Raw genomic sequence first — 13,723 nt, forward strand, 5'->3', positions numbered from 1 at the left:
TATGAGCACGGAAATTACAGAAGTTGCAGTTAAGCAAGTAGCAAAGTACCTATGTTTCCGCTACTTTTCCCCTTTGCTTGGCGCGCACGTAGCGCCATCAGGCGGCGCCCACTTAAACTTTTTCCTCCTCCTCCTCGCAATGTACGCCACTGCCCCAACAGATGGAGCGGGACTGCAGCGCCTCCCGCTCGTCTCGTTCGGGTGCAGTGTTGCCGTGCGGGCACCTAGGAATCACGCGGTGAGCGGCGAAGAACGCAGCGCATATCCAAAGCATGTTCACCACGAAGCATGTGGCTTGCTGCCCGTTCGTTCGGCACTAAGCTGTGCTGGCGTTCGCGGCATCGGGTTTGTCGAGAACGATGTGCCGATGAACTACGACTGCAACTTGAGTCCCGCGCGTTTCTGCGGTATGATGACTCTTGGGGATTCATGATTATAGAGAATGGCCTTCTGGATATATAGCAATTAACAAATTTCGCTATCGCGTCATACCCTCAAGGCGGAGCTTGAGAGTACTCTCCAATTTTTGAGCTCAGGGAAAAAAGGAACTGAAAAGTGATGGCTGCTGTAACCAGCATGCACATAGTAAATGCAATTGGCATGGTTTCACAGATGCTGTTCCTTAAAAAATCAACTCTGGCAAAACTGTACAAATGGATGCACTTGGTTTGTTATGACAAGGACGAAAAAGGGATGATAAATACGAAGACACAGGAACAGAAACATAGTGTGTGCACTGTCTTTCTGTGTCTGTTTTTTTTAAAGGATTCTTTCCTCCCTACCTTAACAAACCGGTTATCCTAACCATTGTGTTAAGTGTCAACACCCATGCATGAAAAGATCCTTGTTGACTGCCATTCAATGCTAAACGGCAATGACTGGATCAATGATGACAGAAAAAAGAAGGGAATGAGTGGCAGACAGGATTACAAAATATGAGAGGAAAAAAAAAAACAATTTCATGCTTTCCGAGATTAACAAAAGATCTTGTTTACCGCACAGTAGTGTCTGCAAAGTGTCCTTTGCAAAAGTTGGTAACCTTAAAGGCGTTTCGCATCAGGCAGCTGTTCTACACACAAGTTAACGACTGGGTCGAGGCAGCCTTGAATGTAATGAGGTCGACAACCTGTGACATCACAATGCCATAGAATAAAAGCACACACTGGAGACATCCCGACAGCCCTGTGTCAAAAGTGCCAAGTAGAAAAGTATAAACACCCTTTTTTCCAATTCTCCCATCAAGCTGAAATGCCCTGCAAATCAGTTCGGTACCACTGAGTTTTGGAAATAAGTGACACAAGAGAAATACAAAGAGCGAAAGGAAACGCAACAAAGCAGCACAAAACAGCCGCATCCCAACTGCACACAGCATACCTGAAATAGGAGGCCAGCTTTACTCTGCAGGAAGAAATGAAACTCATCTTTTTCACCATTTGCAGCCCATACTTTCCACTGTTGCCAACACAAATTTGTAGCACGGCCAGTTCTGGACGCCCAAAGCTGGGCAGGGACAGAATATTCCACTCTCACTCTTGAACAGAAAGCAACACGTGAGATATTTCCTAAAAAAAAAATGACGCTTATAGAAGGGCATTTGTGCACTTGTAATATTATAGGCAAGCAGACACTACGTCTCAACACCCTTTCAAATCAATTCAATGAAAGGCTGCGGCGCAGTCGAGTAAGTTTTCCACATCATGAACGCAGCTCTGCAAGCCAATGACCTCTCATATTTGATCTCTTGTCATTTTTTTTTACATATAAAATCTATTCACCTCACCTTAGAGTCAGATTAAAAATGGGTCAGGAAACTCACACTTGAGAAAGCAGATGGAAAAAAAATATAGTGATGCACCAAAAAAACAAGACTTGACAAATTGACAACATCATGAGCACGCAATGCGCAAACACAAAAAAAAGTTGCAAAAACAGAAGACGGACGACAGCTGCACGATTGTTTGCGCTGCAGAGGCATGCGTTCTCGAGCGCAGCTGTGGCCCGTTTCATCGCAGACGACAACACAGATGACGACGCAGACGAGGCTACAAATGGCACAAAAGTGCAACGGACGAACACAAGAATAGAAATGCGTAACAAAACGCACAGAAACAGCACACGTGGACGCAGATGGGTAGATGGAAACAACTGCACACCTGTGTGATGGGCCTCTTATAGTTTGTGCAAAGCTATGCTTGCAAAAAAAAAGGCTAGTGCTAAGAGTACACGGAGTTTGCTTACGCATCTCCTCAAGGCACGTGAACTAAAAAAAATAAAAATCCGCTCATCGGAAATAAATGACACTGCCTCCCCTTAGTGCATTTTAAGAAGTTTCAATTGCCAACTGCACTAGCACGAACTGGCATCGCAGTGTTGGACACAGCACAAGAAACGGTTTCCAAGAACACACAGACACAAAAATACTATATACACACAAGCCTGTAGCCAACCAAGCCAGCACGAAAAAAGTCACAGAAGAGATACTGCAATGGGGGGACTGCAAGGTAGCACACATCTTATATGTGTGAACAAATGCACAGTGCCTGCCTGCATGCAACTGACTTTCTTCCAGAAGCAGAAACTAACATATACGTACAAAACAAATCTGTTACACCTTTTATTGTGCTTTAGCACATTTAAGTGATTGATCAATATGACAACAAAAAAGTGCACTTTCATAGGTATTATTCAGGGAATAACAACTATTTCTGAACCCTGTCTCTATTAACAACTATGCACACAGTAGTACCCCAAACTTTGAAGTTTTCACATCCAACCACAAAAGCAGGTTCTCTAGGAGACTCAATACTAAACACAGAATGCAGCGATGACACCATGACTTAACCAAGTTTGGCGAGTTTACCAAGTTTCAGAAGAGATAGCAGTTACCTATGGCTTTGTACGAAAACATGATGGATGAGAAGTCTCGCTTTGTCACATCTGCCCATTTGGGAGCTTGTGACAAATGATATATACTTGCTGTTCTTTTTCTTGCAAGTTTTATATGGCTTCCCCCCACCCAAAAAAAATTGATGACATTTATTTTTCCTCTCGGTATCAAATAAGAAAAAGTAGCACTGCACACAGCAGCATATAGCAGCAGTACTGCTACACAAGAACCATTTTCGATTCCTATCTCAATCACCAGCAGGCAGTGATTGAAACAGCCTGGACATTTTTGGGAAGACCAAGTAAAGGAAGCCACGCTGAGCTCCTTGAGAAAGCCATAAGAGGCAGCAACAACAAACCCACGCTGAGCTCCTTGAGAAAGCCATAAGAGGCAGCAACAACAAACAACAAGAGGAATAAAGGATTGCGGACACCTGGCAAACATGCACTCCTCTGCCTCAAATGAACGCAGCCTGCCTCTTTTTCACCATCACTGCACACAAGACATGAGACGACACCACAGCACAAACAGAAAACATTTACTCTCACAAAAGCTCAGCCACTGTTCTCCTTGAAAGTGCCACACTAAGGCACTACACAGAAGTTACAGAAAGCTATCACGTGTTCAGAGACTGCCGGACTGCTAAGTGCATGAATTCAGCTATTGGCTGGCAGCACTGTCCAAGAAGCGGTGAGAGAAAAAAGAAAAATGATGGACGATTCAGCACGGTTAGGACAAATACGAATTAGGTGCGCTCACACAATGGTTTTCGCTTCGGTTTCGGTTTGAGGCTTGGTTTAGGCGGGCAATGCGACAGCGGTGTGTTCTGGATCCACTGAGCACGGATAGGACTTGATGACGACGATGAAATCCAACGCACAGGTTAAGAGACTGACAGTTAAACACGCAAGAAGCTCGGCTGTGGCGATGACATAGCAGTCTAATGCAGTGGCCAGAGAACCCGACTGTTCATGCCGCGGGCTCGAAACCCACTCACAGCCATAGATTTTTTTTTTTTTTTTGATAAAGTGTTCTGCACAGCTGGCCATACAGCTTGCTGGCAGGCTGCCCACCACTGCAGGTGGGCCACTCGCCAGAGGCTTCGGACACACCGGCGAACTCTAAGATTGGGGGTTTTAGCATTAGCGCACTAAAAAGTAAGAACTTAGTTTGTGCGCAAGAAGATATAATGTGCTGGTGCAAAAATGAGAGCAGTATTAGATTGTGTTCGCATCACAGTAATATGCAAAAGAGAGTCAGGGTGACAAAAGCTACTTGAATAACAAATGAGTCTTACAAACAACAAAAGTGCACAAATGAAGACACGGACAACAAAAGCAAAGTGATCTAGGCCGAACTGAATTAACAATGTAAGTGAAAAAGATAAATAAATAAGAATTTCACTAAAACCACACAATGCACATCAGAACACAAAAGGCAAGGTTGGCGGAAAACATGCAACAGAGTGATACAGAGGTGCACGGACAAACACAGCTGGAATACACAGTGTATAGGTTAAAGGAAAAAAAAAGATAAAACAGACCAAAATTTAATTGTGCAAATAAAGCGAACAAGACAAGCGTCTGTCTGTCACAATTTTGGGCGTGATGGCAAATTTTAAGGGGAAGACAATAAACGTGTAAACAAGGAAAGAGTGGAATTGGGAGTGTGACTGTAACAGGTAGAAAAGTTGCAACTTCAAGCCTACATGAAACACAGTCGCCATATGGCAGCCTCCGCATTCAGCATTGTGAGTTTTTTTCTTTCTTAAAGCAGAAAGATGTGGCGAAAAAGAAGAGGAAGAATGAAGCATGGATTCATGCTGACAGGGTGCAAAAAGAATCGGAGTCAGTGGGCCACCAGAACAAAAGCAATTTAAAAAAGTAAGAAATGAACTATATTGATGACATTAATGAAAACTACAAGGTTCTTTCTGTTACACTGTCGAAGCGTAAAAGCAAAGCCAATTTAAAAAAAAAAACGTTCTTGTCCAAAACCTAAGTGGGATATTTGCTTCTCAGAGTTTCTGAATTAGCATGCACCCTAAACTCAAATACACCTAATATGGGAGTTGAAAGAGAGTAAGCTGTGCTCTATCACACTCCCTTCTATAAAGGGGAGTGTGAAAGGGGGCAGATTACTCCTTTCTGTTAAGAGTGTATGCCAATAATAACTCCTGCACAACTCATCTGCAACAACCTTAGACAATCAACCCTGCTAGAGCAACTGCAGCAATTCTTACTCCTTGCAGTTACCTGAGACCCACAGTAGCATGTGACGCAATCACCATAAAAAAAAATGCACTGTGCATCAGAAAGCTGAACCAGCCACAACGGTTCCCAAGATGTTGCAGAACTCATCATACTTTGTTGTTGGGTCAAGAAAGCTTCTGTGCTAGACATGGGCTTATGGAAAAAATCATTTTGGAGCCTAGGGACTAAATGTACGTCTTCTGGCCCAGTCAACACGTTCGTGAGGCCTTAGAAAATGTTCGCATAGCTTGTCCGTATAGCCTTTAGCCTCTCATCACTCCATCAAAAGAGCATATAATTGAATATTTCCCAGATGGCGTACAAGTATCCCTTCAAACTGCAAAAAGTCTGATGTTTACTTGTGTTTTACCATGCGAAGGAAACTGCGTTACCATTTTTCATACCAAAGACTAGGTTTTCTGTAAATGGGATACCTTTGATAGCTGGTATGGCGACAGATTCATCAATAAGTGAACCACCCACACATTTGTTTTTCTTGTTTTGATGCCAGAAATTAAGTCAGGCCACCTTGAAAAACGATGATTGGATTACGAAATCAGAAATTCCCGTTTAGTTTTTTTTGCATGCCAGAAAAGGTTGCAATTCAGCTGACATTATCGCAATTAAGTGCACAACAACTTGAGCCCTCAACATGATACTTTGAGGGCAGCTGCAGCATGTCATAACGTTGTGCCACTAAACATGGCAGCAGTAATGAGGCTAACAGTTTAAAACTACCACACTGTGACTTTCAAAATGCTGCGCATCCGTACTCAACATTTTTCAGGATAGCTAGCGTATTATGTTACATGTCTTGCAGCAAATGGCATGCTTATTTTTGTTTCACAAATGTGATCGAGCACTGTGTGAAACATTTGCTACACACCAAGTTACAGCAAGAAAGACACCATCTGTTCACCTTTGCCGGGGCTCGAGATCACATGTTTTGACCATTGTTAAATTTAAAGTGTTATATAAGCAAGCATCATCTAGTCTAATCTGAACTGTACCTTCAATGAAACTAAAAATCAACTAGGCTTGTGACTTAGCACTATACAGGGCCCTCATAAAGTGTTCTGATTTCCTGACATTCGTGAGCTGAGCGTTAGTAGGTCCATTAAAGACAAACAGGTACTAGTGAGAAACTTGTGCAAATTACTGCTTGCTAATTCCAGTATGTCAGCCGATGTGTAGCATTCTGTACACTGAATGACATTACAACTCCAGTCTTCCCGCATTAAGTTCCCCCTAACTATGCCCATGTGGAAATAGTACAAATGCAACATTCCTGAATTTTCAATGTGCTCTGCCTTATTCTGAAAACAAGTGACTTTGTTCTGTAAACCTGCTCCTGCAGGTAACAGAGTGTTCACTCTTTACAAAATAAACACAGGAACAAACCATGACAGAAAGATGAGATTGGAGAATTCCGACAACAAGCTTTTGTTTTGCTCAGAGTAAGATTTTGCAAGTCGAAAGATGCCTGTTTCTAAATGCAAATCACCTTCACAATGCTCCATGTGCTGAGCAGAGAATGGGAACGAAGCAAACATCAGACCAAGTTGCAGTCAGGTTTCATGTGAAGAGCAGCCGACCAGGACACAAACAAGCGGAGACACGAAAGGGGACAGTGAAAGGGCACAGGCTTAGACAAAGAAACACCAACGAGCACAGGGCACTAGCAACTAATCAACAAACAAACATAAATCAATAAAGGATACCACAGAAGCACACCAAAATGGGGAATTTGTTTTGCATGACAAAATGACAACACTGACCTTCGTCCAACAAGACGGGGTGGGAAAGGGAGGTCAAATTATAGCGGGCATCAACAAATTACATGCCAAGGTTGCAGTGCTCACAACAGAACATGCCGTTAAGAGTAGAGGTGTAAATGAAACACACATAACAAAGAAATCAGACCCTACATAAAAAAAAAGAAGTGCACATCAGCACACTACTACAGAGCCTAAAATGGAACCATGCACTAACATGCCGTTACAGAGAATATTGTAAAAGAAGCCAGGTAGTGCCAAGACGTGCTCAAACGAAATGCATGCCAAAACACCAAGTAGGGTGTAAAACAGAGTAAAATATATAAGGAGTAAAAAGGAAGTAAACAATGACAGTTGCACCAAAAGAACTGAAAGTAGTGCAAAGGTGTAAAGAATCACAACGCACAGGCCACTACACCAGGGGTGTGGAAACAAGCACATATAAGGGTGTAAAGATGGCTAGAAAAGGCAGTGGCATTCGCAACATTCAAAAGGGTGCGAACACAGAGCAACTTGGGAGATCAGGTGGCGAAAAGGGTAAAACAAAGAGACAGGAGTTTGGAGTGCGCAATGTAAAATGGCAACACGGAATGGCAAAAAGAAAGGAAAGAGGATGACAAAGCAAAGGCTCATGAGCGCAGTAGTGGGTGTGGCAGTAGTAGTTAGTAACTGGACAAAGGTACCTGTGCCGTAGCTCCTCGTCCACAATCTCCAGCAGGCTCCTGAGGGCAGCACAAAATTTGGCCTCAGTGTCATCCGCACTGTCTGTGGCCGCGACCGGCCCAGCGCTGTCATCCCCAACACCACCACCACCACCAAATCACCACCATCGCCAGTGACGGCAACCAAGCGAGCCAGACAGCGCAGAAGCCGAGCAGAGGGCGGGAGGCAGAAAACAAGAGAAACAAAAAGGCAAAGAAGGAAAATAAAGGGCAGGAAAGGTGGGAAAACAAAAGAAGAAACTGAAGAAAGAAAGAACACCCAGGCCACAGCTCTGCTCATGGAGACTATCACACCACTCCTTCAGCATTCCCCACGAGTCCTTTAGTAAAGCGGGCAGCATGACGACTGCGCTCAAAGCCAGTCAGCAAATGTCAGGTAACGAATCCACAGTGGGTTTCTAAGCAAAGCAGTCACCTGCAATGGCAGTGTGCTGTAGCCTAACAGCACTATTCTTTTTTTTTTTTTAAAGTCTAATTATAAGAGCTACAACAAAAGTTTCAGATTGCCTTGCCCAAGTTAAAAAATCTTACATTCCATCTGACAGCAGTCAAGTGCACAAATATTTTGCCATTAGCACTGGCATGATTTTAAAACTTTAACAATGCCTCAGTCAGTCCAGTTTTCTTCAAGTCATCTGCCTGATTTCGTTAGCTGTCTTCCAAGAAACATGAAAGAAACAAAACTCATGAGCCCAGACTGTTGTGCCAAGCTTCTGTACAAACCTTTCACTTTTTTTCCACGGCAACAAAACGAAATGAAACTGGTAACAAATGCTTTCACCTCAGGCTCCCACTAAACCCTAAATAGGTATCCCTAGGTGCACTGAGCTCACATTACAGCAAGCATGAATAGTTGTATTGTATTTATCACTATGGCAAGACATATAAGAAGCAGTGAGAGTCATTAATGTCTGAAATTATTCAGTACTACCATATGTTCAACTCATGAGTAGCCTTGCTCGACCTTTTGTCACTAAATCTAACAAACCCAGAATAAAGCTATTCAACACAGTAGCACGCACAGGACTAAGCGATTAAAGTGCTAAGACAAGCCTGAAATGCATAGCATGGGTAGTCTGTGAAATGACCTATACATTACCTAGTCTATCAATGCAGATGTTTCACTGGACCATGCTGTTAAACCATGATTAATATTCAGTTCAGTCGTGTAACAAAAGCCCAACATTAGGGCATGTAGCAAACACGGCACTGATAACACTGTTTTCAGCTCCTTCCTGATAAGTTACCTGTAATTGCCAGGAACACTGCACGTTAGCTGCATGTGCTGACCATAACACTTTGCATTCCTTACAATCTGTGCTGTTAGTTTACATTACAGCAGCTTATATAAACATTTTCATTAGCTCGTGGATCAGCAGGTGAATTAGTAGCCCCCAAAAGACATGAAGAATGAGATAGAAGCGGTGAAATTTCGAGAGAAAAAGCAGTGTACAGAAGGTAGAAGAAACAGACAGATGAAACAAAGAAAGAGACTATCGTTGGCAAAACACAGCAGCCATTTCTGGCACTGCTAATTCCCATTTTTAATCTCAAAACAATGCAGCATGGTGTCACTTCTTTTCCAAACCAAAATATCAGAGACTTATTTATAATAAAATGCATGTTAGGATGGGCACCCAGAAAGAAGCAAAAATAAAAGTGCCCAACCTGCACTGCTTATGGCACAACTGGGCTTTAAAGCAACACAGCAAATAACTAATGAATGATTTGCTGAGCTCTGTTTAAAACGAATTCATAGATCTGGCATTTTATTCTATGGCAAAGGTGACAGTCATGACAGCAAAGCGAGGAAAAACTAGGCAGAGACTGGATTTAGGAAGAAAAAAAAATATTTGGGACCAGGTAGTGATGTAGAAAGCAAGTCGACGACTCTAACAAGAATTAAATTGATGTTTCAAGAGGCTTTGCTGAGGCAAGGAAGGGATTCAACTCCTCTGTCTTCGTATCTTTGGTCACTGTAAGGTAGTCACCACACTAAATTATGGAGGCGGACAAACACAAATGGACTGCACTCCGATGCTCCAAAACGTGACGTTGCGCTTGTCACATACCGGCACAACAAAGGCACCGAGCTCAGAGACAACAGCCGCCTTGGTACAACAAACCATAGCCACACAGCAAAAAGACGGAAAAGTTGAGCAGTGCAAAAAAAGACAAAGCAAGGGGGCAGCCAGGGAGGGAACAACAGATAGCAGGAGGTGGCACTGCTGCGACAAATATCGGGACTGCCGCATCGAACCACACTGGCAGAACCGACAGGTGCTCCAGGAAACGCCCATCGTCAAACAGGGAGGCAGAGCCACAACAAAGCTCAAACAAGCTTCAAAAGCATCCACAGAAACTCTTTAAGCAAATGCACACAACACACATGTGACGCGTTACGCTGTTACCAAGACAGGTAAGATTGGTGAGAACGCACACCGAAATCTCATGCACAAGGCAGTTCAATGATAAAATAGGAATCAGTGTGGTCTTCAGTTAATAAACTATATGACAACAAGTTTCAGGTTAGGATGAATTTTAAAAAGAAAAACAGTTTATTCAGCTGAGTGAGGATGTGTTTTTATGCCTGGGGTTGTTCCCTAGATCCCACAGCAGTAAAATAAGAGTAAGCTATAGGTAGTTCACATTAAAGCACTAAAACTGAAACTGCTTTACAATAATCAGTGTTCAAAGAGGTCATTAAGCCTCAAGCAATCCCGTTCCCGTGTTTGTAAAACTAGATTCTTCAAGCCAAGCTACCGAGGCAAAACAAGAACAGCGCATAAAACTTGTTTTTGTACGCTCTTCAGGAGCCCTGAAAAGTTGGGCATGTCGTGGTTTCCACTTTAATAATCTAATAATCTACCCCGAGAACCACTATGTCGAGTTATAGCAGAGAGAGCAGCACTGACCGTTGGATCTCCTCCGATTCACCGTCCCGTTCCATCCATGCCGTTGCCAAATCATAGTGGTTGCCCTGGCCATTGTGCACTGGTGCATTCTGCAGTGCACCACACAACGAATTCCTAGGGTGAACATCTGTCTGACACAGAAGTGCCCACACCACATCTAAAGCAAATGCTAAGCACACTGCTGCCTTACCTGATTTGTCGCGTCACCAAGCTCTGTGAAGACGCGTTGTTCAAAGCTGACATTGTCCACTGCAGGAAGGCAAAGAAAAAAGAATAAGTGCTTTTAACCTTTTCATTACAACCAGCAAGCCCTACTTGTGACAATTTAGCTGTAGCAATTATTTCCTTCTGATTTTTCTAATGGGTGTGAACAAATGAATCGGGTACATGTTACCACCTCGACCAGCCTTACATTGGTTTGAATTTGATCAAGAACTTTCTGTCTGCAGTAATTTATTCTAGCAAGCCTGCTCAGACCGGCAGCCGAAAATAATGTGGACGTCAAGAAAAAAAAGAGAAAAAAAATCATTTATTTATTTCTATTTAAACAAACATAAAATATGTAATACATTTACTCGCGTTATCAGCACCCACACAAAATAACGATTATGTCCACCATATTTGTTAAAAGAAAAATTTTAGCTAATAGTACATGTTTTGCCCTAAGTAGTGAACACACCCACATCCCCAATTTCAGGTAATTTTTTAGGGAACAAAAGGCAATTTACTGTGTGTGTAAGTACAATATAAATCTCCAATTGAACAAGAGCAAAACAAAACAACAAAACAAGAACTCAAAAGGGTTGAAAATTGGGCGACTTGCTACAACACAAACTGCCTGTGCCACTGGTTCCAATAGGTGAGCCAACACGTGAGAGCTGTGCGACTCACTATTGAGTTCAGAGTGCGGCCGTTCCGCCGTCCTCGCGGAGCGCTGAGATGCAATCCTCTGTGGGACATTGTAGAGGATCTGCACACACAAAACCACAAAGGACGGAAGGGGTCATCATGGCAGTAGAGTGCCAGATGTCGGTTTGAGCGCACAGAGAGGACGAAGTGCAAGAAACTTGAAAACCAAACTTCTCATTGGGTGAGCTTGCATATCTGTTGCAACACAAGGAAAAAAAAAAGCTCCATGGCTTCTAAATCAGCGAGCAGTTAGAGACCATAAAGGCAGTTGTCATGCAGCCATTATACTCGGTGACAACTATTTCTGGCAATGGAGCGGCAGCGACGTAGCTCAAACACGTCCTCTCTTCCTACACAGCAGAATACAGTACCCATCGAAGTTACTAGTTTTCTCATAAAACATGATGTATTATCAATATTCGTTACTTAAGGTACATTCCTAACATAACTGCCAACTTTCAATGTTCAAAAGTCAAGGAAAAAAAAAACATTTTTCTCTTGATTACAACGAATTTGCAAGGCACCGAATTTGCAAGCTAGCCGAAAGATTGCTTTATCTTGCACAGTGAGGTTTGTAGCAGACTAAGTGACTGTCATGCCAGGAAAAATTTGTTCGTCAGTTTCAGTCACAACCGACGTAACCACCTTCAAGTTGCGCTGGCTCTACGGGCCGCATGCCGCCGCCCATGGCTGACCTTGTGCACCGCACAAATGGTAACCGCGGTGTTGGTGATGTACGGTCAGCAATTACTTGGTGCTCAAGGGTGAGGTCGTGGTTCATGCGTTTGCATCATCCACTTGGGGTGGGGGGTTGTTAGTAACATCACATCACCTGAATTCATATCAACCGGATGCCAGTAGGCATCACATGCAGACATGGCTGCGAGGGACAATGAGGGCTTATGGATGTAGGCCTACATCATTTAATTACTGCGTTCTAACAACAAAAAGGCTACTTTCGCTAGTACGGAGCTCTTATAGGACAAAATAGGCCAAAAAATTAAAATACATACATCAAGCCACTGGCTGTTTTCACAGGTAAATTGCGATGGAGTCAGTACTTTTTTTTGAAGCATGATCGCTGAGGCTAGGCAACATTGGCATTCTCTTGCAAATTGGTGACCACGAAGTCCATTAGATGACCTACAACACCTGACAAGTACTGTCCTAATCTTGGCGATGAAAAGCTGTCACTGCTGCTCCAACCCATGATCACAGCACATTTCAACAATAACAACTTGTTTCATGCCAAAAATTACTCTATAGAATCACTGTGGCTACATACCTCACCTGAAAACAAAGCATGTGAATGACATTTATATTATAAGCTGACGAATTTAGTTAATACAGACGTCACTGAAGGCTTGACCAGGCTAGGACTATGCCTGTTGAAATGATATTTATTTGCAGACAGCCTGTCCTCTGTGGAGGAACACTTCATCTTCCTACTCCAGAAGCATTACATAAAACACAGTAGCTGTTAGCCCAACTGTGCCTGGTAATTAATTTTTTTAGGTGAGTCAGTTTCTCTAAAGGCCACACAACAACAATTCCACTTTGTTCCATCAGATTTTCTCAATGATATCTTTCACACGACCAATTTTTGCGACATCATGCATCTTCAATGGACGATGCACTTCAAAGGCAACAACATCACAGGTTCTAGCAAAGCAAGGTAAAAGCTAGGATCATAAAACCCGTTGTGCTAGGAGACCTTCTGGGAACACATCAGACTCCACCCACACTTCTTTGAACACACAGTGAACCCACAACACTCACTAAACATTCTTGCCTTTTGCCTACTCTGTAATGACCATTTATGATACATTGACATAACATATAAGAAACATATCTGGCATGTTGGGAAACAATGTGGGCGCACCACATGCATCTGACAATGAAGTATGAGCCATACCAAAGCATACGGGGGCCTGAAATCTTGGCCTTGCGAGTAAATGAATTCTTTCAGGCACTATTTCTTTCAGCAGTGCAAGTTTCACGAGCGAAATTATGAGACACAGAGACAGAAGCATGAAAACAATGCAAAGGTTACGACAGGCACACACCCCTTCGTCGTCAGGGTCCAGTTCAGCGTAGTTGTTGTGCGGGTTGTTCACTTTCTCCAGGAGTTCACGAGCCAACCGCTTCGTCAGGTGGTCTCCGTTGAGGAATGGGTGCTGCACGTTGCAGAGGGGCAAGATGGGGTAAACAACGAGGAGGCACCGGCGAAAGCCGAACGCAACGCATCTGGATTCTTGCACAA

General features: G+C 43.2%; 1 protein-coding gene across 24 annotated transcripts in view; it reads right to left on the bottom strand.

Annotated features, from left to right (window-relative positions):
* Window positions 1-13,723, bottom strand: part of hppy (MAP4K3-like protein hppy) — a 161,918-nt gene that overhangs the window by 56,882 nt on the left and 91,313 nt on the right. For 8 of the 24 annotated variants that reach the window (XM_077665115.1, XM_077665121.1, XM_077665120.1 and 5 more), the window contains 5 exons: window positions 13,527-13,637; window positions 11,443-11,521; window positions 10,742-10,800; window positions 10,552-10,640; window positions 7,598-7,636 (listed from right to left, as the gene is read on the bottom strand). In XM_077665115.1, coding sequence (XP_077521241.1) covers window positions 7,598-7,636; window positions 10,552-10,640; window positions 10,742-10,800; window positions 11,443-11,521; window positions 13,527-13,637 — 377 coding nt within the window. Of the gene's footprint in view, window positions 1-7,597; window positions 7,703-10,551; window positions 10,641-10,741; window positions 10,801-11,442; window positions 11,522-13,526; window positions 13,638-13,723 lie in introns of all 24 variants that reach the window. The other 16 variants (XM_077665113.1, XM_077665111.1, XM_077665103.1 and 13 more) reach the window with 2 other exon arrangements.

This window comes from Amblyomma americanum, chromosome 5 (genome assembly GCF_052857255.1).
Source record: "Amblyomma americanum isolate KBUSLIRL-KWMA chromosome 5, ASM5285725v1, whole genome shotgun sequence".
Lineage (NCBI taxonomy): Eukaryota > Metazoa > Arthropoda > Arachnida > Ixodida > Ixodidae > Amblyomma > Amblyomma americanum.